The sequence below is a fragment of the Salvelinus fontinalis genome, chromosome 23, assembly GCF_029448725.1.
Source record: "Salvelinus fontinalis isolate EN_2023a chromosome 23, ASM2944872v1, whole genome shotgun sequence".
Taxonomy (NCBI): domain Eukaryota; kingdom Metazoa; phylum Chordata; class Actinopteri; order Salmoniformes; family Salmonidae; genus Salvelinus; species Salvelinus fontinalis.
The window spans coordinates 42,775,949-42,801,282 of NC_074687.1; the positions used below are offsets into that span (position 1 = coordinate 42,775,949).

A 25,334-nucleotide genomic window follows, 5' to 3' on the forward strand; every position below is an offset into this window, starting at 1 on the left:
ATTGTCAGTGATGGGTACGCAGAGGAACTTGAAGCTTTTCATCTTGTCCACTGTGGCACCATTAATGTGGTGCGTGCTCCCTCTAATGTCTCCCGAAGACCACGATCAGCTCCTTTGTTTTGTTGATGTTGAGGGAGAGGTTATTTTCCTGGCACCACTCCGACATTGCCCTCTTCTCCTCCCTGTAAGCTGTCTCATTGTTGGTAATCAGGCTTACCACTGTTGCGTCGTCTTGATGATTGAGTTGGAGACGTGCATGGCCACGCAGTCATGGGTGAACAGGGAGTACAGGAGGGGGCTGATCACGCACCTTTGTGGGGCCCCTGTGTTGAGGATCAGCGTTGTGGAGGTGTTGTTGCCTGACGGGGCCCCCCGGGTCGGCCCGTCAGGAAGTCCAGGACCCAGTTGCACAGGGCGGGTTTCAGACCCAGGACCCTGAGCTTAATGATGAGGGTCTATGAACAGCATTCTTGCATAGGTATTCCTCTTGTTCAGATGGGTTAGGGCAGTGTGATAGTGATTGCATCATCCATGGCTCTATAGGGGTGGTATGCAAATTGCAGTGGGTATAGGGTGGAGGGTAAAGGTGGAGGTGATATGATCCTTAACTAGCCTCTCAAAGCACTTCATGATGACAGACATGAGTGCTACGGCGCAATAGTCATTTAGCTCAGTTACCTTCGCTTTCTTGGGTACAGGAACAATGGTGTACATCTTGAAGCAAGTGGGGACAGCAGACTGGGATAGGGAGAGATTGAATATGTCTGTAAACACTCCAGCCAGCTGGTCTGCGCATGCGCCGTCAACCCTGCCACATACGTCTCGTGTCTGAGCCGTTGAATTGCGACTCCACTTTGTCTCTGTACTAATGTTTTGTTTAATGTTACGGATGAAATAACTGGACTGTTTGTACTAAACCGTATTCCCAGTCACCGTGGGACCAGTTGCCGTGGTTAAATGCGGTGGTTTACACTTTCAGTTTGTGCGAATGCTGCAATCTATCCACGGTTTTTGGTTTGGATAGGTTTTAAATCGCCAAGGTGGAAACAACATCTCCTATACACTTCCTGATGAACTCCGTCACTGTGTCAGTGTTATTCTCAGAGGCAACCCGGAACATATCCCAGTCTACGTAGTCAAAAGATCTTGAAGCATGGATTCCGACTGGTCAGACCAGCGTTGAACAGACCTTACCACGGGCACTTCCTGTTTGAGTTTCTGCCTTTAGGAAGGGAGGGGCAGAATGGAGACGTGATCTGATTTGCTGAAGGGAGGGCCTTGTTGCCGTCCCGGAAAGGAGAGTAGAAATGTTTGAGAGTTTTTGATGCGAGAGTATCGCAGGCAATGTGTTGGTAAAACTTTGGTAGTGTTTTCCTTAGATTTGCTTTATTATAGTCCCCAGCTAAAATAAATGCAGCCTCAGGATAAACAATATACTACAAAGTCGGTTAGGAGCCATGAACCAGGCAACCTACCCGTTTCTGATAGGAGTCCAACACTCTGGAGACATCTTCAATGGAGGGAGTTTTCAGGTCCACCAGCTCCTTCTCAAGGGCTGCAATCTGGGGAAAAAGAGGGAAGAGAATGATCTATCTTGATCTTGACCACACCACAAGACTTTACTTTGACTCATGATTCAAGACATTCACCTCTCCAAAATGGAACCCTCTCAGGTCAAGATAATTTTCCCAGTGTGGGCTACAGCTATTTGTATTACACACAGGTAAAATGTTGTTTTTATATTCAGGAAATCTGACCCCTGCTGCTCTCCTGCATCCGTTCAAGGTTGTAGTCCTACATGAACTCTAGTCCCTACTGATAATAGCCTCACACCAACAGTGTCATGGCAGCTATAAAAAGGAGAAGCCATTTTGTGCCAGGAGTTTGTTGGCACCTGCAGACGTTGGCCACGGACCCACTGACTCAGCACCCGGTTCCCCACTAAAGCCCTGACCTCCCGCCCTCCTCCCAGCCCCAGCCCTTAGCCCAGCAGTACCTTTTGAGACTCCACAAAGTGACTGGCAACTCCTGCTCTCTGGACATCGCGTCCTTTGAGGCGGAATCCCGTCAGGGCCAGGAAGAGGCCCAGCTGGCCCTGTAGCCTTGGCAGGAAGTAACCTCCGCCCACATCAGGGAACAGTCCTGGCAAATCAAGACAAATTAAGTCACGGTGCTGTAAATTAGATTTTAAAAAAACAACAAAGCAGTGAAACATATCTAGTTGGGAGAGTGGTTGGAAACATGTTTCAGTCAATTATTGATTAACCCAGTACAAATAGCAGGTGCAAATATGTTGCAATAAAAATGAAATGTCATTGGTACACAACATTGGAAGCTCTGTCCCAATTTCTGGTAAATACAATAAGTTGAAAGGGCAGTGTGGAACCTGTCAATCTAGTCACAGATCCTACACCCACAAGTGACAAAAGGGCCAGAGATTTCCTTCTCAGCGAGGTCCTGGGTCGTTGCTGTGAGGCCCAGAAAGACAACCGCCCAGTAATGACAACGCTAGCAGACAAACCTCCCTTGATACAGATGGTGTCTACAATAGCGGCTCTCAGTTGAGCCACTTCAATACATGGACAGGCACCTGAAATCAAGCTGGTGCTAGTTGGCCACCAGAACAAGAGACTCAAACAGGCCCTTTATTAGACTGCTTTCCAGAAATCTCTAATGGAGGCTCAATTGTGGTGAGGGGTAAAGCGGGTGATGGGGAACCGTCACTGTTCAGATCCTTGCCGTAATCTGCATGTTATTTAGGAAACATTTCAAGGACGTCTCAAATTGTAAAGGATTTGAGTATTCCTGTCTTAAATTATGCAACGCGGCAATCGTGTTCGACAGCAGAGCAGATATAAAGCGAGCTTGGCTTCTCCATGGCATGATGACACTAGTGGGAGAGGAAGAGAGCGAGAGAAAGAGAGTAGGGTCAGGGATTAGAATCTCTGACCTGATTCTGGACTGAACATGTAATATCATAAATGCCAGATTATAAATCCTGTTGAAACCTAAGGCAGGGAGGGTTAAAGACAAACACAATCTCTTAATCCTATAGCGGACGGGGTTAAGGTACTGGCGGTGGATGATGGGGGAGGGGACGTCCAAGTGAAATCCCAGATCGACGGCACAAAGTGATGAGATTTTAATTGAGCTGGGCAAGTGTAGACCCGTGTTAAAAATTGGCTTCCGTTTCTGTTTTGCTCTTATTTCTGGTCAAAATGGTTTAAGACTGTTCCATTATAAATGTTTCTCACAGGTTAAAACAAAATCACTGATTAATTTGTGCTTCTCTACATTTCTGGTCAACGTGCAGAAAGACTAGTGAGACTACTTGCTCTATAGCACCCACTCTGCATGACGCATTCAGAGAAGCACTAGTGGACATTGGATCTGAACTTTTCTACTGAACATCTCAGACGGAGGAAGAAATTAAGTTTGAAATGCTTCACTATGCGCCATTTCGTCAAGCCACGATCACACTTAAATCATGTTTGAAAGACACTTTCTTTGTGGGTGCAAGCATTGTGTGAGGGGGCGGTGGAGGGTGTCTGAGATAAATCGTTAGTCTTTCCTTGTCACTGCTTTCGGGATAATTGGACAAGTGATTACGAAGACACCAGCCAAGTGGACTGCAATGGTGGGATAAGGGCCTCGGCGTGGTTGCCTAAAACATCTTAAGTGACATTTTCCCCCTCATCCGTTCGCTTAAATTCTCCTTAACTTTTAGCTAAGTAGCTAGATAGCTATAGATCTAGCTAGCTGGTTGATGTTTTCCTTTTGCAACCAGGGCAGAGTGATTACGAAGACATCAGCCAACTTTTCAATCAATGACTCAGTTGAGATGATTGGCCTAGTAATATCCTCTTTTTCTCACCACCACCACCCCCTGCCCCTTATCCCACCATTGCAGTCCAAAAGTTTCCTTAAAGTTTCCTTAACTTCAGGTCAGTTGCACAAAAAATGTAGGTGATTTTACCCCCTTAAATTAAGCGAAAAGTTAAGGGTGCCCATGAGGTCCCTTATTAAGTGCTTCATTCAGTATTGATATGAATGTAAACAGCATTTTAGGAGGTGAATGTTGCTTTCCTCTGCCCTGTTTGCAAAAGGAAAACATCAACCAGCTAGCTAGATCTATAGCTGTCTAGCTAATTCGCTAAATGATGGAAGGTGCACAATCCATGGCTACAAAGCTAGCTGGCTAATTACGCTGTAAGTTAGCTTGACGTGCTAGAAAGCAGTGTTGTAGTACTCCAGTCCAGCACTCAGACTAGAGTCCCGATTTTCATGACTTGGACTCGACCATTGGTGACCAGGACTCACCTTTCTGTGACTTGTATTTGCATTTGGACTGAATAGGCTACTATGAATATTAGCAGCATTGGGTGCACATAGCGGCGAGGGTTCTGTTCTATAGCAGTGAGAAGGACGCGCTCCACCGGCACACAGCCTACATTAGCTGGTGAGCTGCGGCGAAGCAAGTGATGAGTGTGGAAAGACAGGCTCCACGCCGGACATATACAGTGGCAAGAAAAAGTATGTGAACCCTTTGGAATTACCTGGATTTCTGCATAAATTGGTCATCAAATTTGATCTGATCTTCATCACAACAATAGACACACACAGTCTGCTTCAACTAGTAACACACAAACAATTATACGTTTTCATGTCTTTATTGAACACAGCGTGTAAACATTCACAGTGCAGGGTGGGAAAAGTATGTGAACCCTTGGATTTAGTAACTGGTTGACCCTCCTTTGGCAGCAAATAACCTCAACCAAACGTTTTCTGTAGTTGTGAATCAGACCTGCACAACGGTCAGAATGAATTTTGGACTATTCCTCTTCACAAAACTATTTCAATTCAGCAATATTCTTGGGATGTCTGGTGTGAACCGCTCGAGGTCATGCCACAGCATCTCAATCGGGTTGAGGTCAGGGCCACTCCAGAAGGCGTATTTTCTTCTGTTGAAGCCATTCTGTTGTTTTACTTCTGCGTTTTTGTGTCGTTGCCCTGTTGCATCACCCAACTTCTGTTGAGCTTCAATTGGTGGACAGATAGCCTTACATTCTCCTGCAAAATGTCTTGATAAACTTGGTAATTCAAGCTGTCCATCTTGCTGAGGCAGCAAAGCAGCTCCAAACCATGAGGCTACACATTGCACAAGCAACTCTCTTGCTTCCCCGTAATCACTAGTCACCAGCCAACTATTTTTGCTTTGCCCGGTAAAGAAAAACTGCTTTTCAAAATGTAAAACAATAGTATTGAGTTAAAAAGTAAAATAACAGTCTAGCTATTGGTCTCTCTCCCATTTAGTGTAGAAAAGTAGCATGTCTGAATTTGTCATCTCGCTCTACCCTCCCATTTCCCCCCTCCATCCCATACCCAGGTTCTGACAAGTATCCATTTAGTTTTCACTCTGCAATAAAAAAACCTACACAAATAGGGCCTCCCAAGTGGAGCAGCGGTCTAAGGCAGACCCGGGTTCAATCCCGGGCTGTGTCGCAGCCGACCGCAACCAGGAGAACCATGAGGCGGCACACAATTGGCCAAGCATCGTCCGGGTTAGGCAAGGGTTTGGCCGGCCGAGATGTCCTTGTCCCATCGCGCTCTAGCGAGCCGGGCGCATGCACGCTGACTTCGGTTGGCAGTTGCACAGTCTTTCCTCCGACCCATTGGTGCGGCTGCCTTCCGGATTAAGCGAGCAGTTTGTCAAGAAGCAGTGCGGCTTGGCAGGGTCGTGTTTTGGAGGATGCATGGTTCTCGACCTTCACCTCTCCCGAGTCAATAGTTGGAGCGATGCGAGTTGCAGCGATGGGACAAGAATGTAACTACCAATTGGGGAGAAAAAGGGGTTAAAACGACACAAATATCAGTGGGTGATCACAAAAAGTGATTGAGAGCCTGTTACAATTATGCAAGCAATCATCTGGTCAATCCGACCATTGGGCAACAGGAAGTCACTTCAATGCTCACATGAAAATCTTCCTGCAAGCCCGCCACTAGTTGTTGCTAGGCAGATTTCTTAGACAAAATCCGGACAAAAAAATGCGCCGATGTAGCAACAGACGAGCCTCAAACAAGCAGTACGAACAAGCAAAAAAACAGCAGAAACCAAAATACCAACACCCCAAATCATTTGTTTTGCGTTCCAAAGTTTTTCAGCAGATGCTGCAGAGTGTGGCACAAAATAGGAAACACCGGAACGTTCCAAGAAGTCTCTCAACGTTGCGTCTCTGGGTTTAGAAACTCTGTGCCTTTACCTAAGGAAAACGTTTGAGGGGCTCTATGCAACGCCCTTTGGTAAGGGGAAATTATTCCTTCAGGGAAATCCCTGAAGGCCCTGTTCTTAAAGTTCCTTTCACTATAACATCAAAGAAAAACTTTCCATGCGGATGGCAGCAGTGTTGGCCTACCATTGGCTTTAGCATTCAAATGAAAGAGAAAGTGTCCAAAAAAACTGAATTCAGTTCTGAGAATTTAAACTTGAGCTGTAAACTTTGGCCCTTCCACTGTAGAGGTAGAGGCTGAAGTGAAGAGCAATGCATTGCAGCTTGTGGCTCTGAACCAGAGAAGTGTGACCAAGCAGCAGGGTAGAAAGCCAGGCAGCCCAAAAGAGGATTAGTCCCTCGGTTCTAGATGAAGTCTAACGCCGCCCGAGAAGCTGTCTCTGCTAATAGCTGGTCTGTCCTGTCCAGTCACGCACGCACAGGTCTCAGTATGTGCAATTTAATGATTATCCTGATTGTTATTTTTCCTCTGCTGTCTTGCCAGTCCCAGGGCACATGCCATGTGTTCAAAAACGACAAAATATGTAGTGTTTTTCTTCTATGAAAAACTTAAGGCTTTACTTCAGGGGTAGCCTATCCGTAAAACAATGAGACCCTTGGAAACACTCCATCACTTCCGAATTCAGTCGTAACTGACAATGACTGCTCCATCTCTCAGAAAAAGATAGACGAACTGATCGACCTTGATGCACGCGCGCACACACACAGCGAGAGATCAGAGGACTTCCAGAGACAGTCTCATCTCCAGTGGGAGACAGCATCTCTGCAGTGAAGGACACCACACAGCTCAGGTGGAGCAGTCAGGAAAGTAATCATTGAGACAGCTCAACCAGCACACGGACGTGTCCTTTTGTGTGTGTACTTTTGTGTGTGTACGTGTGTGTGCGCAAGAGAGTGAATGAGTGTGTGAATGAGTGAGTGAGTGTGAGAGTGAGAGTGAGAGGGGGACAGGAACAAGGAGAAAGAGAGTGACTATATGTGCGTCTCAGGATGTGTATTTGTATGCAAGTGTCCTTGAAAAAGAGGATGTGTTTGGGTGTAATAGGGTTGGGCGATGTCAACCTTTGTCCTCTGCTAAAATGACAGTTGGGCTATAAAACTAAATTGAATGCAACTGAATGAATCATGACAAAAGATAATGTTGTTGAAAGCCTGGGCAGAGGCTAAGTGCAGGCAATGGCAAATCTTTTCTAATATTCCTTTCTAGAGCAGTGACTGATGAGTAACGGGCTGTGTTACCATAGTGAGCTAGATGATAGGCCTACATTATGGGTTGGACAGTCTTCTAATCTCTCGCGGACTGATTCTCATGGACAGATGAAACGTTGAGAATCTGTCAAGGCTCAAGTAGAATTATGTGATTACGAGTCACTGAGCTATAATAGGTTACGAGCAGCAGTAGTTCCTGGTTTGGGGTTTTCGTCGTAGATTACTTGGAGGAATCGGGATTGGGTGAAGGCAATGCTTAAAATGGTGCAGTGAATGTGAAGCTTGTATGTGAAGGATAAGCAGTTTCCACTACATTCGACAGCCACAAAATCTAAACAGTCTGTATCTAAAATTCCAGATTTTTTTGCTGTTGCTTTTTGGCCATGATAAACATAGGTGAAGGGAGGGGGGTTGGGACGAGATATTCCGTTCGCGAGGGAGGAGACCTTGCTTCTTTCCTTTGCACAAAAAGGTAATCACAAAAGGTTATTGGCCATTTGGTTTCAACCTTGCATGGAGGGATTTTCCCGGCGCGCATGGATCATTTGTTGATTAAAAACGTGTCATTAGATTTTTCTAAAGGCGATTGACATCGTCTGTTCTTTCTCATGAATTAGTCCTCTGGCTACCTTACGTTTCTAGGCTACTCAAATAAAATGACATTCATTGTTTGATCTGGAGAAAGCCATGAATAAAGTGTATCCTTAAGTCATATTCATACTGTAGCCTATCGAATGGAGAGAAGGGAATAAGTGCAGTCAAAAACGCGATTTCCCGATGTTTAAAAAAAAAAAATGTATACACTATGAGGTTGGAATAATACTATGACAATTTGAAAATGATAATGACCCTTTAGGGCAGGGGTGTCAAACTCATTCCACGGAGGGCCTAGTGTCTGCAGGTTTTTGGTTTTTCCTTTCAATAAAGCCTTAGACAACCAGGTGTGGGGAGTTCCTAACTAATTAGTGATGTTAATTCATCAATCAAGTATAAGGGAGGAGCGAAAACCCGCAGACACTCGGCCCCCCGTGGAATGAGTTTGACACCTGTGCTTTAGGGTAACAGCGGTTTGAAAATAATGAATAGAACAATAAGAAAATAAACCAATAAACGACACACTGACATCACGCACAGATGCATGCGACTCTTGGCGGCAGTAAGAAAACACTGACATCCACGACAGTAAGAAATCCATTGCCATCTGAAGCCCATTCAACATGTACGTTTTTATTACATTAAACTAAATCGCTTTTTTGGGGGTCCTCACACACTTAAAACGATGTTCTGATTCTTGCTTCAACAGTCGCTGAGATATATTGGTTGTGATCTTAGCAAAAAAAAAAATGTTTTTTTGCCTATAGCAAAAGCTAGCCAAAGAGCCATTTTACTGGTGTAAAGTGCTCTTTAAGTATAACACAGTTGATTTTAGATAATGACACAAACATTATATGATCCAAAAGGAATGTGATATGCACTCCTAAGCAAAATGTAAATCAAGGCTTTTTTTGCTGGCGTTCTTGGCTGTCAATCATCGTCAACAGACAATGCTATTGTAATATCGCCCGACCTTTGAGGTGATTGATAAAGACCTAGCACACACCATCCTTCAGAATAATTGACAATATACAAAACGGTCACAGTCCAAAACAAAGACATTTCAATTTGATTCAGGAACATGCGCCGGGTTCAATATATGGCCCTCAAAAAGCTTGAGAAGATTATTTCGAGATTTTGGGACAAATGCCTTATAGCATGTGTACAGACGGTGAGGGTTACAAAAAAAGAAACAAACAAATTCCAACTTGCTTGCATGGAGTGGACAACCACCAGAACTAACTTAATTGCTGTGAGAAACCCTGAGATAAGACGAGCAAACGTAAGAGGGGAGGCTCATTAACCATAGAAGAAGAGTACCATTTCAGACATTAAGCATCTCTATGGCCCATTACAACTGCGTCGATATACAAGATGACCCCTTTCACGGCAAACCACACCGATAATTACAGGCTAGTACAAAACCTGCCACACAGCAAAGCATCTGGATCGATTCAGAACATGTCCTCCGTCGCTGACTGTGCTGTACATCTTTGTACAGTATAAGAGAGCCACTATGGCATCAGCCAGTATGGTGCGATAAAATCATCAAAACAGAAGAAATTAAACTCCCGAAATGATCTGGGACACATTATCACGTGGTGCCATGAAAGCTTTCTATTGTGCATTTTACAATCGATCGTCTCAGGAAAAGTGGCCCATCTTCGACAATCGAGAAGGTAAGGTAGAGTGTAAGGTGTCCATTATGCCTAGTGGAACAGTTTCTGGGCAACCTCACACCTGGCAACATGGCACAAAGTGCAAGCGGGTATGAGTGACTGTCCGAGACCAATGATCGACACTGAGGCTCTGTGTGAGACTGGCCTCAAGCATTTTAACGACCGTTTGATTTGCGGTTGGCCACGTGGCGAGCATTCCTTCCTTCCTTCCATTGCAAGTAGTACCCACTAGGTGATAATCTGCATACCCTCTTTCACACGGCATAAATTTATATTGTCAGTTTCCACATAAAACAGTATTTTCCTATAGTTCAAGGTCACCATAAACTCTTAAAATAATAAGACTGATATAGTCAAATCAATTTGTGCACTTAGGTTTATATTCAGACTTTAGATACGGATACTGTAGTTTGAGAAAATAAGACAGATTTTGACCTCAGAGTTAAACAGGTAACAAGCTATTGCGTAAATAGCTAGGTGTTAACATTTTTTTGCTACTAATTACTTTGTCACTTGAAAATTAAAAGCCGCACACACTAGGAACTCAGATGCAATAATTTAATAACCTAATAACCAACTAACTACGTACGTTGTCACCTGAAGTGTGACCATATAACTGAGGAAATATGTTGCTTGGTGGTATGAGATGGTCAAATCATTTTCTCATGTTTACATAACTGCAGAGAAACAGCTACAGAACAGCCTGTTCACATCTGGCTGATGATGATGATGCTCAAGTCCGCACGGCCCATTTATTATTAATGCACTGGAGCGACCGTGCAAAGCAAGGCAACACACTCGCAACAACATGAGCCAAACACGGACCTCGGGGGAAGAAAGGGGCGGATGCCAGTGCATCGTCTTACCGATTGCCGTCTCTGGCATGGCGAACATAGTCTTCTCAGTGGCCACCCGAAACCGCCCATGGACCGAGAGGCCCACACCCTGAAAAGCAGAGAGAGTGTTAGAGTGTGAGAAAGAGAGGGGAAGATAATGAGAGAGGGCAAATTAATTAGAGGACTAGAGACAGAGAGTGAGGCAAGAAAGAGGGAAAGCGAATAGATGAGGCAAAGAGAGAAGATGAGAGCAAGAGAAAGAAAGGTTAAGTGAGGGGACATCCAACAATCCAATGGATATGAGTGATGTGATTGACGGATAGGTAGGTAACAGATTGGAAATGTAGAATGAGGTAGAGGCCAGGCTATGCCCTTTGACCTTCTGTGTGTGTGTAATGAGCCTCCTATGGCACCAATGATTAGAATGGCGCTGGAGGGGATGGCTGCAGTTTAACGGGCTCCAAACCAACTGTGCTATTTTTTGTGTTTGTAACTTATTTTGTACATAATGTTGCTCGAACTGGACAAAGATGTTTTTCTTTAATGAGTTTGACGCGAAGGATATACTGCTTCTCTGAGACTAGGCCCAAATCCCCGTCAGTCGCGTTAAGACGAAAATACAGGGGGGGGGAGGGGAGATTGGGATGCCTTGTGAGAACTCGTTGGCGAATGGGTAACCCGCCCCTACCATCAGTTATATTGGCCAACGTGCAATCACTGAAGAATAAACTGGATGATCTCCATTCGAGACTATCCTACCAACGGAACATTAAAAACTGTAATATCTTATGTTTCACCGAGTCATGGCTGAACGGCGACACGGAAAATATACAGTTGGCTGGGTTTTCCGTGCATCGGCAGGACAGAACAGCTACGTCTGGTAAGACGAGGGGTGGGGGCGTGTGTCTATTTGTCAATAAGAGCTGGTGCACAAGCTCTAATATTAAGGAAGTCTCAAGGTATTGCTCACCTGAGGTAGAGTAACTCATGATACGCTGTAGACCACACTATCTATATTTTTCGTAGCCACCTATTTACCTCCACAAACGATGCTGGCACTAAGACCGCACTCAACGAGCAGTATTAGGCCATAAGCAAACAAGAAAATTATCATACAGAAGTGGTGCTCCTAGTGGCCGGGGAATTTAATGCAGGCAAAATGTAGGCAAACTTTGGCGGATGCTATGCCAAAGGACTGTTTTGCTAGCACAGACTGGAATATGTTCCGGGATTCATCCAATGGCATTGAGGAGTATACCATCTCAGTCATCGACTTCATCAATAAGTGCATCGACGACGTCGTCCCCACAGTGACCGTACGTTCATATCCCAACCAGAAGCCATGGATTACAGGCATAGCTAAAGGCTAGAGCTGCCGCTTTCAAGGAGCAGGACACTAACAGAAAAGCTTATAAGAAATCCTGCTATGTCCTCAGACGAACCATCAAACAGGCAAAAAAAAAACAGGATTAAGATTGAATTCGACTACACCGGCTCTGATGCTTGTCAGATGTGGCAGGGCTTGCAAACTATTACAGATTACAAAGGAAAACCATGACTCGAGCTGCCCAGTGAGCCTACCAGTCGAGCTAAATGCCTTTAATGTTTGCTTCGAGGCAAGCAACACTGAAGCATGTATGAGAGCACCAGCTGTTCCGGATGACTGTGTGATCACGCTCTCCGTAGCCGATGTGAGCAAGACCTTTAACCAGGCCAACAATTACAAGGCCGCGGGGCCAGACGGATTACCAGGATGTGTACTCAGAGCATGCACGGACAAACTGGCAAGAGTCTTCACTGACATTTCCAACCTCTCCCTGACCGAGTCTGTAATACACACATTTCAAGTAGACCATCATAGTCCCTGTGCCCAAGAAAGGTAACCTGCCTAAATGACTTCTGCCCCGTAGCACTCACGTCGGTAGCCATAAAGTTGTTTGAAAGGCTGGTCATGGCTCAGATCAACACCTTCATCCTGGAAACCCTAGACCCACTCCAATTCGCATACTGCCCCAACAAATCCACAGATGACGCAATCTCAATCGCACTCCACACTGCCCTTTCCCACCTGGACAAAAGGAACACCTCATCACTAAGCTAAGGACCCTGGGACTAAACACCTCCCTCTGCAACTGGATCCTGGACTTCCTGACGGGCCGCCCCCAGGTGGTAAGGTTAGACAACAACACATCTGTCACATTGATCCTCAACACGGGGGCTCATCAGGGGTGCGTGCTTAGTCCCCTCCTGTACTCCCTGTTCACCCATGACTGCGTGGCCACCGACAACGATGAGACAGCCTTTTGGGAGGAGGTCAGAGAACTGGCAGTGTGGTGCCAGGACAACAACCTCTCCCTCAACGTGAGCAAGACAAAGGAGATGATCGTGGACTACAGGAAAAGGAGGGCTGAACACGCCCCCCATTCACATCGACGTGGTGGCAGTGGAGCGGGCGGAGAGTTTCAAGTTCCTTGGTGTCCACATCACCAACAAACTATCATGGTCCAAACACACCAAGACAGTCATGAAGAGTGCACAACACCTTTTCCCCCCCAGGAGACTGAAAAGATCTGGCATGGGTCCTCAAAACGTTCTACAGCTGTACCATCGAGAGCATCACCGCCTGGTATGACAACTGCTCGGCGCTACATATGGTACTGTGTACGGCCCAGTACATCACTGGGGCCAAGCTTCCTGCCATCCAGGACCTATATAAGAATAATAGCGAAGACATCAAAACTATGAAATAATACATATGGACTCATGTAGGAACTAAAAAAAAAAGTGTTAAACTGCGTTTGAGCCAATCAGTTGTGTCATGACAAGGTAGGGGTGGAATACAGAAGATAGGCCTATTTGGTAAAAGACCAAGTCTTGGCAAATGGCAAAACAGCTCAAATAAGCAAAGAGAAACGACAGTTTATCATTACTTCAAGACATGAAGGTCAGTCAATCCGGAACGTTTCAATTACTTTGAAAGTTTCTTCAAGTGCAGTCACAAAATCCATCAAATGCTATGATGGAACTGGCTCTCATGGAGGACCGCCACAGGAAAGGAAGACCTCTGCTGCAGAGGATAAGTTCATTAGAGCTACCAGCCTCAGAAATTGCAGCCCAAATAAATGCTTCACAGAGTTCAAGTAAGACACATCTCAACATCAACAGTTCAGAGACGACTAAATGAATCAGGGTTTCATGGTCTTATTGCTGCAAAGAAACTACTACTAAAAGGACACCAATAAGAAGAAAAGACTTGCTTGGGTCAAGAAACACGAGCAATGGGCATTAGACCGGGTTAAATGCCAAAATTTGACATTTTGGGCTCTAACCGCTGTGTCTTTGTGAGATGCAGAGTAGGTGAACGGATGATGTCTGCATGTGTGGTTCCCACCATGAAGCATGGAGGTGGTGGTGTGATGCTGCTTGGTTGGTGACACTGTCTGTGATATATTTAGAATTCAAGGCACACTTAACCAGCATGGTTACTGTTACGCACGCCTCTAAGAAGAGGGAACGCAACACCCTGCTACAACTCAACTCCCCATGAAGTGAAAGAGGTATGGGACTGTAGGTGTGAGAAAGGATGACAAAAGGCAGAATAGACCGTTTACTAGGATTTTATTCCTTTACACGGTAATATGGGGAATAAGGGGCTGGACGGAACCAAAGCAAAGAAAGTAAATGTCAAAGCCCCCCCCTCTCCTATCTAACCTGCCTACCCACTACTTACCTAACTTAGCACCGCCTGGTGCGCTAACCAAAATACAGGGGGTGGTCCGCCCAGGTCTTACCTAGTGTGCCTAGACAGTGAATATACTACGGGTATATGTATGCCCGCGGGCCTCTTGCCTAAGCACTCCCTAGGTGCCTTCCCCTTCCCCCCTGGGAACAAATGAAACAGAATATCAAACAATATCTCAAACACACTAAGAAACAAAGGACATCAAATAAGCTCTATCTGAGCAACAATCTCACACAGAACATACCAACTGCTCCCAGCATCAACTATCACAGTACATACCAACGACCAACATGCTATAACCCTCAGCCATCAACCTCCTCTCTCAGCAAGGATCTATATCACATTCAATCTTTCTGCAATCTCTCAGCAAAAATCTCTCTCTTCTGAACAACAGAACACTGGCTTTTATAGCTTCAGAAGGCATTGGTAATTAGAGACAGCTGCGTCTTGACGAGCGGGCGGGGTCAGCTCTCCAATCATCAATTAGGGCCGACTGCTTGGGCAGTCGGCCAGCTGCTTGGCCAGCTGCTTGGGCAGAATTTCAGGAAGCCATCATCCTGAAACACACACTCAAATACAAACTACAACACAGAAACTGGGGAACGTAACAGCTACCACAGCGATACACCATCCCATCTGGTTTGCGCTTAGTGGGGCTAATTGTTTTTAAGCAGGACAAGGACCCAACACACCTCCAGGCTGTGTAAAGGGCTATTTGACCAAGAAGGAGAGTGATAGAGTGCTGCATTCGATGACTTGGCCTTTACAATCACCTGACCTCAACCCAATTGAGATGGTTTGGGATGAGTTGGAGTTGGAGCATATGTGGGAACTCCAAGACTGTTGGAAAAGCATTCCAGGTGAAGCTGGTTGAGAAAATGCTAAGAGTGTGCAAAGCTGTCATCAAGGCAAAAGGTGGATACTTTGAAGAATCTAATATATTTTGATTTGTTTAACACTTTTTTGGTTCCTACATGATTCCATGTGTTATTTTATAGTTTGATGTCTTCTCTATTATTCTACAATGTAGAAAATAGTAAAAATAAATAAAAACCTTTGAATGAGTAGGTGTGTCGAAACTTTTGACTGGTACTATATGGTAAGAGAGACTGCCGTCAGCTCAAGCTCATTTTATATAAGGTTCCTCTCAGTAAAAGATCAGTGTAAAAGAGCAGCACATTGTTCACAATACATGGCTATTGGTTAAGACCAGCTGCACAGCTCCCTTAATCTTAACATGATGTGGATAGCCTTATCTAATCTTTAGTTGTTCTATTTGGCGTGATTTAAAACTTTGGTAGATGTGCACAGAGCACATCAGCACCTGCTCTGCATTGAATGTGAAGGAGCACGTAGAATCTAGTCTGCAGTGAGTCCGTGACTACAGACAGGCTAACAGTAACAATAAACAGCGAGCCAAAACAAACACAGACGACCCCAACCGCCCCGGGTAAATCTAAGGGTTGTGTGACAAATGGCCGTGCAGATTAAACAACATCTTATCAACAGAAACTGAACAGACGCCTCTCTGGTGTTGACCGGGAGATATGTAGCTCTGACGTGACGTGACGTGACAGCCCCCAATAGACAGGCATGACGTACAACAGACAACGACCCTTGAGCTGAGTCAACTCTGCTTGGGGGACACGAGTGGGCAGCAGCCCCACTCATTTTTGAAAGAAAATTAGGATATGCAGTATAGGAGACCTTTAAGGAAATAAAAGCATAGAATGACATTGAGGAAACGACGAGATGATGGGAGAAGACCTTGGTAAGGAAAACAGAACTTTACTAGTTGATTGAACTGCCCTGACAGAGTCAATGGTCCCCGGAGGATGGACATCTTTTACCGTAGGTCTGTAGAGCAGTCAGTGGTGATAAGTGTCCCGGTTAGTGTATCAATACCTCCGTTTGCAGCAATTCAAATCAATCACATTTTGCTGAAGGCCTAAAGCGTCAAGTGATTTCTGTCGCACTGAAGGATGATTTATATGCAAGGACCAAGTTAGCTTGTAGTTAGGGACTTCTACAACATATTTGACCTCTCTAACTAGCATGAAATTGTGTATGAATCAAAGTTCTGATTACATTTTGTTATAGAATGTGCAGGGTAAGGCTTGTTCATAAAGTGTTGTGCGTGTAAATGGCCGTTGAAGGACATTCTCTTCTTGTTTGGTTCTCTGAGTCATTCCCATCGAATCAGGACACCAGAGATAGAGAAGCCAGTAACAAATGGATGGAATATGAGTTGTCTGTCTAGCCAGCTCTAACCAGGCTTTCCTCCGAAGTGGAAAATACCACCCATTGACATGGCTGTGCAGACTCTGGAGACGGGAGTGGAAAAGCAGATTTCCCCCCACCAAGGTTCAAGGAGAATCCTTAACAGGATGGAATCTGAGGCTGTATATCTCTCACCTTTTTATAACGATGGGAACTGCTGGTCGGAATGAAGACGCATGAAAGGGAAGCGCTTCATTTAACATTCCATAAAATGAAATCATACCCATAAAAGTAAAAGGAACAACATGATCTATCGGTACCGCCAAATTACACGTCCAGGGTACTCGGCTTCCTGGGAACATAGGACTTGTCAAATATACAGTGTAGCCCAGGCCCAGCACATTTCGTTCTTCACATTCTATGGCTTCATCAGGAGTCACTGGGGTATTCTCATCTACAGTATATAGCTATTAATACTCTGCCGAAGAGTGTTTTTCCACACCTTTATAGGAAAAAACTTCTCCGTAAAACAATTAAATATCCATGTGAGTAATAGTGATTCTTTTGGGGGGTGGGGGGGTCCGCTTCTGACTCTTTATTCCACTTTCACTCAGCTTTGCATCTTTACTTTAGTAGTTAAGTAGTTTAGTAGTTTAGTCTTTACTTTAGTAAAGCTACTGCTCACTAGAATGGCATCAGAGGCAAAGACAATGGCTAAGTATTCCTTTTGAAGTCAACAAAAAGCTGCAGGATTTGACAATAGTTCATTACAATCCTCTGGTCTTTGTGTGGAATAACATCCCCATTATCTGATGAATGCAGGAGAGAGGGGCAGGCTAATCTAACTATGACTGAAACAAGGTTAAGGGATTTCCTTGTCTTTTCAACAGGAGTCTAAATGAAAACGGAAGGAAATACCCTGAGGAGAAACTAAGGGTTTCTGTTAGAGCCGACTCTCCCTAAATGAAACACACAGATAGTATTACAGAGACATTAACGAACAAGAAGGCTTTTCTCCGGGAGGTAGGTAAAGATTGCATACACACAACTAACCAGGGCCAAATCTCAATCAATGAGCAGCCATTACTCCCAAGCCTTTGCCACAGAACAGTCCTCTCTGGTCTTCCCACAATATTAGAGCCTTTCAATAAATATGGAAATGTACCGCACTCTTGAGAAGGAGCTGAGTGCACTCTACCAGCCATTATTGTGGTGTAAGCACTTCTCACACAACCACTGTCTTGCTGTTTCAATGTAAGGCCTAGATTTAATAGTGGCTTTCATAGTGTGACTGGTTTTGGATTCAGAGTTTGTGTGTGAGGTGTGAGCGTGTTCTCGTCTGACCTATCAGGATGATTCAATCCCCCATTTCACCCTTCAGACTACAAAGTCATGCTTGGCAGAGGTTTGTTGATAAGATTATCATAAGATCTGCGCCCGATTGTGCAGAGCATTTCAAATCGTTAGTGAAGCATTGTATTGCATCAGTATTTACCTGTAATATTCTATTCAAGGGAGACATTTGAGTACCGTCACGCGATGCGTCATCATGACGTCGTCAGCTTTTTTCTTACTAGCTCGGAATTTGCTGATATCTACTTTGAGGAAAATGTACTTACTATGACGTGGTTTTCCCACCTAGCCGTCTCAAGATGAACGCACTAAGTCGCTCTGGATAAGAGCGTCTGCTAAATGACTAAAACGTCAACCTGTAGCTGTACACCCTGTTTACATAATAGATAGGAGACACAGGATAAGGAACTGGGATGATCTAGCTAGAACGTCACTAAGATATTACCCTCTGAACGGAGTTGGGCATTCATCATGCCATGGCATTAGATCATCTGGTATTCATCACCACATCACCTTCGCACACGTGCCAGTAAGCCTTTACATCACAAGGAAAACTAGCCTGGGGCTAACACGGCATCAGTGCGAAGTAACTGAATACAGTAAAGGATCCCCTTTGTCACAGAAAGCAACGAAAACGTCACACTTACGTAAGCCCCTCTACTTTACTAACGCTGATAGGAAGGTCCTGACTCCATCTCAGGTAGCGATAGGGGGGGGGCAGAGGGGGGGGGGTCAGTTAGCATGGAGCTTTATTTAGTCCCAATGGAAGGGCTGAGGTGTAGTCCTCATTCTGCAGCCTCACCCTAATCAGACATGTCACTACAAGTGGGTGGAATTCATTATGAAACACGGAGAGACTACATGGACTTGTCCAATAAGAACTTCTCAATTACAGTTGAAGTAGGAAGTTTACATACACCTTAGCCAAATACATTTAAACTCAGTTTTTCAGAATTCCTGACATTTAATCCTAGTAAAAATTCCCTGTCTTAGGTCAGTTAGGATCACCACTTTATTTTAAGAATGTTAAATGATAGAATAATAGAGAGAATGATTTATTTCAGCTTTTATTTCTTTCATCACATTCCCAGTGGGTCAGAAGTTTACATACACTCAATTAGTATTTGGTGGCATTGACTTTAAATTGTTTAACTTGGGTCAAACGTTTCGGGTAGCCTTCCACAAGCTTCCCAAAATGAGTTGGGTGAATTTTGGCCCATTCCTCCTGACAGAGCTGGTGTAACTGTGTCAAGTTTTTAGGCCTCCATGCTCACACGCGCTTTTTTAGTTCTGCCCACACATTTTCTATAGGATTGAGGTCAGGGCTTTGTGATGGCCACTCCCAATACCTTGACTTTGTTGTCCTTAAGCCATTTTGCCACAACTTTGGAAGTATGCTTGGGGTCATTGTCCATTTGGAAGAACCATTTGGAACCAAGCTTTAACTTCCTGACTGATGTCTTGAGATGTTGCTTCAATATATCCACATCATTTTCCTCCCTCATGATGCCATCTATTTTGTGAAGTGCACCAGTCCCTCCTGCAGCAAAGCACCCCCACAACATGATGCTGCCACCCCCGTGCTTCACGGTTGGGATGGTGTTCTTCGGCTTGCAAGCATCCCCCTTTGTCCTCCAAACATAACGATGGTCAGTATGGCCAAACAGTTCTATTTTTATTGCATCAGACCAGAGGACATTTCTCCAAAAAGTACCATCTTTGTCCCCATGTGCAGTTGCAAACCGTAGTCTGGCTTTTTTATGGCGGTTTTGGAGCAGTGGCTTCTCCTTGCTGAGCGGCCTTTCAGGTTATGTCAATATAGGACTCGTTTTACTGTGGATATAGATACTTTTGTACCGGTTTCCTCCACCATCTTCACAAGTTTCTTTGCTGCTGTTCTGGGATTGATTTGCACTTTTCGCACTAAAGTACGTTCATCTCTAGGAGACAGAACGCGTCTCCTTCCTGAGCGGTGTGACGGCTGCATGGTCCCATGGTGTTTATACGTGCGTACTATTGTTTGTACAGATGAACGTGGTACCTTCAGGCATTTGGAAATTGCTCACAAGGATGAACCAGACTTGTGGACGTCCACTATTTTCCCCCCCCTGAGGTCTTGGCTGATTTTCCCAAGGTAGGCCTTGAAATACAGGTACACCTCCAATTGACTCAAATGACATTAATTAAAGGCTCTAAAGCCATGACATCAGTTTCTGGAATTTTCCACGCTGTTTAAAGGCACAGTCAACTTAGTGTATGTAAATTTTTGACCCACTGGAATTGTGATAGATTATTTCACTTATAATTCACTGTCTGTAAACAATTGTTAGAAAAATTACTTGTGTCATGCACAAGATAGAGGTCCTAACCGACTTGCCAAAACTATAGTTTGTTAACAAGAAATTTGTGGAGTGGTTGAAAAACGAGTTTTAATGACTACAACATAAGTGTATGTAAACTTCCGACTTCAACTGTACATTTTCCGTTGCGTGCCCTAATGACTATGACACCGGATTGGGAACTGTTTTTGACCTCACTAACAGATTAATCAAACATCCAGATGCGAACCGTTCCAGAAAAAGCATCTGGTGGTTTGGGAAGAACACGGTCTATGATGCCTGATTTGATAGACTACAACGTCTGGCAGCCACCAGCAACCCCTCCACATCCTAATAAAAATTTGAACGAACAAATGTCCAGAGAACTGCTGAAAAATCATGCAGACTTAGTAAAACAAGCAGTTCAAAGCCAAAAATATCACGCTTTATCGATCCAATACCGAGCGTCAGCTAAGATCAGTTGTCACATGCAGTAGAGAATCAACCTGACACTACATCAGTACATTATCATCATCAACAGAAGACAATGCATGTTGCTGCAACAAAGGCTCAATCCCATTTAAATGGTTTGCTTCCTCTACTGTTTTGCCTATATGGCCTTTTCATTTGGCCAATAGTCTGTCCTCCAGCCCCTCTCTCCTCTGTGACCCGGAAACAGATAGGTGGTTGAGGAGATGTAAATGTAAATGGAAGTGCGTCCTCCTCTCCTCGACAGCCACCTTTTGTCAAGGGTAGTAATGTGTATCCTACCGGAGTCCTTTGCAGAAGAGTTTTGAAATCTGCCACACACCCCCTTTGAATCAGATTTTGTTTTGTCCGAGAAGAAAACCACGTTTTTTTTTAAAAAATGCTACTTATCATTTTATCTATAAAGTGTCTTGAACAACAAACTCAATTTATTTTTGGGATACGCCCCTGTAAATGTAATTTGCCTGATGACAAGCGAGTGGAGAAGGAGAATCTAATTTCATACTCATTTCAAGCGCATTTTTCCGTCCACGTCCCTCTCTGCCTCTTCTCGATAACCTTTGAAAAGTAGGCGAGAGAGGCCACAGGAGTTGAACAAATCCAAATGAGAAAAAAACCTATGTAGATATTGCTGGGTGAACATTGAAGGCAAGCACATCAAACAAGGGGTAAAAGCAAGGGTTAAGGGCATGAAATGTAACAATAAGAATACACCTACAGAGTGATTCCTCACAAAACCAGGACAGAAGACGACCATGACTTTGGAGATGGATTGTGGACATGTATTTGACATTTGTATGTAAAAGCATAATTGAGAAATAATTGATCAAAGTTGGCATTCAGTGCCTTCAGAAAGTATTAAAGTATTCATACCCCTTGACTTATTCCCCCCAAAATTGTAACAGCCTGAATTCAAAATGGATTCACACCATTTTTTCCCTCACCCATGTATATACACAATACCCCATCATGACTGTGAAAACATGTTTTTAGAAGTTCTTGCAAATTTATTGAAAATTACATTAATAATTTGAATATTCATTAATATTCAAACCCACCAGTCAATACGTTAGTCTTTCTGGGTAAGTCTGTAAGAGCTTTGCACACCTGGATTGTACAATATTTGCCTGTATAATTTTACCTGTGCTTAGCTCCATTCCGTTTCTTTTCATCCTGAAAAGCTCCCCAGGCCTTAACGATTGCAAGCATGCATACCCTTAACATGATGCAGGCACCAATATGCTTGAAAATATGCAGAGTGGTACTCTGTAATGTGTTGTGTTGGATTTACCCCAAACATAACTTTTTGTCCTGAATACAAAGGGTTAATTACTTTGCAACATTTTTTTGCAGTATCACTTTAGTGCCCTGTTGCAAACAGGATACATGTTTTGGAATAATTGTATTATGTACAGGCGTCCTTCTTTTCACTCTGTCAATTAGGTTAGTATTGTGGAGTAGGCCTACAATGTTGTTTATGCATCCTCAGTTTTTCCCCCCCATCACAGCCATTAAACTTACTTTCTGGCTTCATGGTGAAATCCCTGAGCGGTTTTCTTCCTCTCCAGCAACTGAGTTAGGAAGGACCCCTGTAAATTTGTAGTGACTGGGTGTATTGATACACCACCCAAAGTGTACTTAATAACTTCACCATACTCAATGGGATCTTAATGTCTGCTTAAAAAAAATAAAAAAAAATATACCAATAGGTGCCCTTCTTTGCGAGGCATTGGAAAACCTCCTGGTCTTTGTGGTTGAATCCATGCTTGAAATTCAATGCTCAACTGAAGGACCTTTCATATAATTGTTTGTGTGGGGTACAGAGATGAGGTAGTGACTCAACAATCATGTTAAACACTATTATTGCACACAGAGTGCAACTTGCACATTTTTACTCCTGAACTTATTTAGGCTTGCCATAACAAAGGGGTTGAATACTTATTGACTCAAGACATTTCAGCTTTGCATTTTTTATTGATTTGTAAACAATTCTAAAAACATAATTCCACTCACATTATGGGGTATTGTGTGTAGGCCAGTGACAAAATACCTCAATTTCCCCCTTTTAAATTCAAGCTGTGAAGTTGGTGTTACCCAGGCCTTCTTTAAAAGGTGCAATATACAGAAATCGCTCCGTCATTTCCCGGTTGCAAAAATTCTAATAGTTCGCCTAATTCCAGTTTAAGTGTCAAAACAAGCAAGTATAGTGTAGAGAATCATTATACCATCTAAACCACTGAGAAATATTTTCAAAAACATGTATTTTCAGCTGGTGTACAAAACAAGTAAAAGACGCAAAAACGAAACATAAGAACCGGAAGCATAGAAATAGCGCACACAGAACAGATCTACATGTTCTTAAACTTGCTTTCAATGAGAAGTCTATAAGTCCATTTATATGTCAATTTGGTCAGCTCACCCAAAAAGTTATATATTTTTTATGTTTTTATTTAACCAGGCAAGAACAAATTCTTATTTACAATGACGGCCTACCCCGGCCAAACCCTAAACCAGGACGATGTTGGGCCAATTGTGCGCCGCCCACTTGTGCGGACTCCCAATCATCGCCGGTTGTGATACAGCCTGGAATCAAACCAGGGTCTGTAGTGCTGCCTACAGCACTGAGATGCAGTGCCTTGCGCCACTCGGGAGCCCCAAAATAATATTGCAGCTTTAAGACTCCATAATGTTTCATCTGTTAGTGCTACAAAGCAGACATTGGTGTCACATGAAGCTTTTCCGCTTGCTCTGTAATATGAGTAGTGTTTTGTTTCCATTAACCTTTTTTTTTTTTTTTTTTTTTTTTACATTGATTCATAAACATTGAAAAAAATTACATTTTGGATTTGGCTAATGTTTCAATATATTGTTGAACATAAAATACTGTACGGGCATATCAAAGTTCTAGAGTGGGATTTCTGCTACTTTTACAGTTATGATCCAATTTGTAAGCATTGCCAACAGAGTGAATGTGAAAATATATTAAAAAAATGTTCACCCTCTGCTGGTGATTTGCAGAATTTGCAGTGATCCAAGTATAAAGGTGGGCTGCTTACTATTCCAATTTTTATGTATACAATGGGCCATAACTTTAAAACTAACACTCTGGAACTTTGATACGCCCGTAGAGTATATTATGTTCAATAATATATAGAATAATTTGTCAAAACAGTCTGTTTTTCCAATATTCATGTTTTTATTTTTCTATATTCAGAAATTAACATAAAACAAAGGGAAAAAAATACTACTCATATTGAAGAGCAAGCAGTAAAGCTTCATACAACACCAATTTCTAATTCGTAGCACTTACAGATGAGTGCTACAAATCCGTCTTAAAGGAGGCCTGGGTAAGGCCAAAATGTCACAAATATACTAACTTTTATTAATTATTTTTCAATTATGCTTTTAGATACAAATGTATGTCAACAATCCTTCCTCCAAAAGGACCATTCAATGGATTGCATTTTGTGGAAAAGTGAGGAATCGCTCTACAATGTAAGAACGATACTGTCTTCCAAATGCAGGGATTGGGTAAAATTGTGAAAACACTATTTGAAAGTGTGTTTTGTGATAGGCAGGCAATGTTTAGTGAAAAGAGGTGTGAGGATGGAGTGTCATCGGGTAACAGTGATAATAAATTGTGTCAGTATAGCCTAGCCCAGTAACTCTGTTGTGTTTGATTAGGCCAACAGGTTTGCTGCGTTAGACCGGGATGTGGGAACACCCTTAAAAATCTGAAAGGGCAATAAATCAAGCCCTCATTCAGGACAGATGGTTCTGATCGGACAGGGCTAAAAACCTCCATTAAACTACTGCTTTACACCATCCAACCACTGAATTTATGCCTTTTCCTAGTCGTCTATCGCTAGACATCCACACCTTCACCCCCATGGAAATATGCAGAGAACAAAAGTAAAGCCCTAAAGTATAAACAATAGTGATAAAGATGTTGAGGGTAAAACATACTTTAGAGGACTTCTCAATCCACAGGAGATTCCAAGGAGCGCCCCTTACTGGTGAGTAAGTCAGACTGTTCTCTCTGCTACCTCACGGCAAGCGGTACCGGAGCACCAAGTCTAGGACCAAAAGGCTCAACAGCTTCTACCTCCCAAGCCATTAGACTGCTGAACAATTCATCAAAATGGCCACCGGATTATTTGCATTGACCACTGCCCTCCATTTGTTTTTTACACTGATGCTACTCGCTGTTTATCTATGCATAGTCACTTCACCACTACCTACATGTACAAATGACCTTGACTAACCTTACCCACGACATTGACTTGGTACCAGTACCCCCTGTATATAGCCTCGTTATTGTCATTTTATTGTGTCACTTTTTATAATTTTTTACTTTATGTTTATGTGGTAAATATTTTCTAAACTCTTTCTTGAACTGCACTGTTGGTTAAGGGCTTGTGACTAAGCATTTCACGGTAAGGTCTACACATGTATTCGGCGCATGTAACAAATAGTTTGATTTGTTTTAAGTCTGACCCTGCACAAAAAGAGTTATCTGAATGAGTCCAACCCTTTCATATTCCACAAGAACATTGACATATCTGTGTGTGTGTGTGAGAGAGATTTCTCACAGCTTTCTGTGACTC

At 43.5% G+C, this 25,334-nt stretch overlaps 1 protein-coding gene across 1 annotated transcript in view; it reads right to left on the bottom strand.

Annotated features, from left to right (window-relative positions):
• hibch (3-hydroxyisobutyryl-CoA hydrolase) overlaps window positions 1-25,334 on the bottom strand; it is a 54,511-nt gene that overhangs the window by 11,813 nt on the left and 17,364 nt on the right. The window contains exons 7-9 of the mRNA XM_055878982.1: window positions 10,636-10,714; window positions 1,997-2,142; window positions 1,476-1,562 (exon numbers count right to left, since the gene is read on the bottom strand). Of these exons, the coding sequence (XP_055734957.1) occupies window positions 1,476-1,562; window positions 1,997-2,142; window positions 10,636-10,714 (312 nt within the window). The remainder of the gene's footprint in view (window positions 1-1,475; window positions 1,563-1,996; window positions 2,143-10,635; window positions 10,715-25,334) is intronic.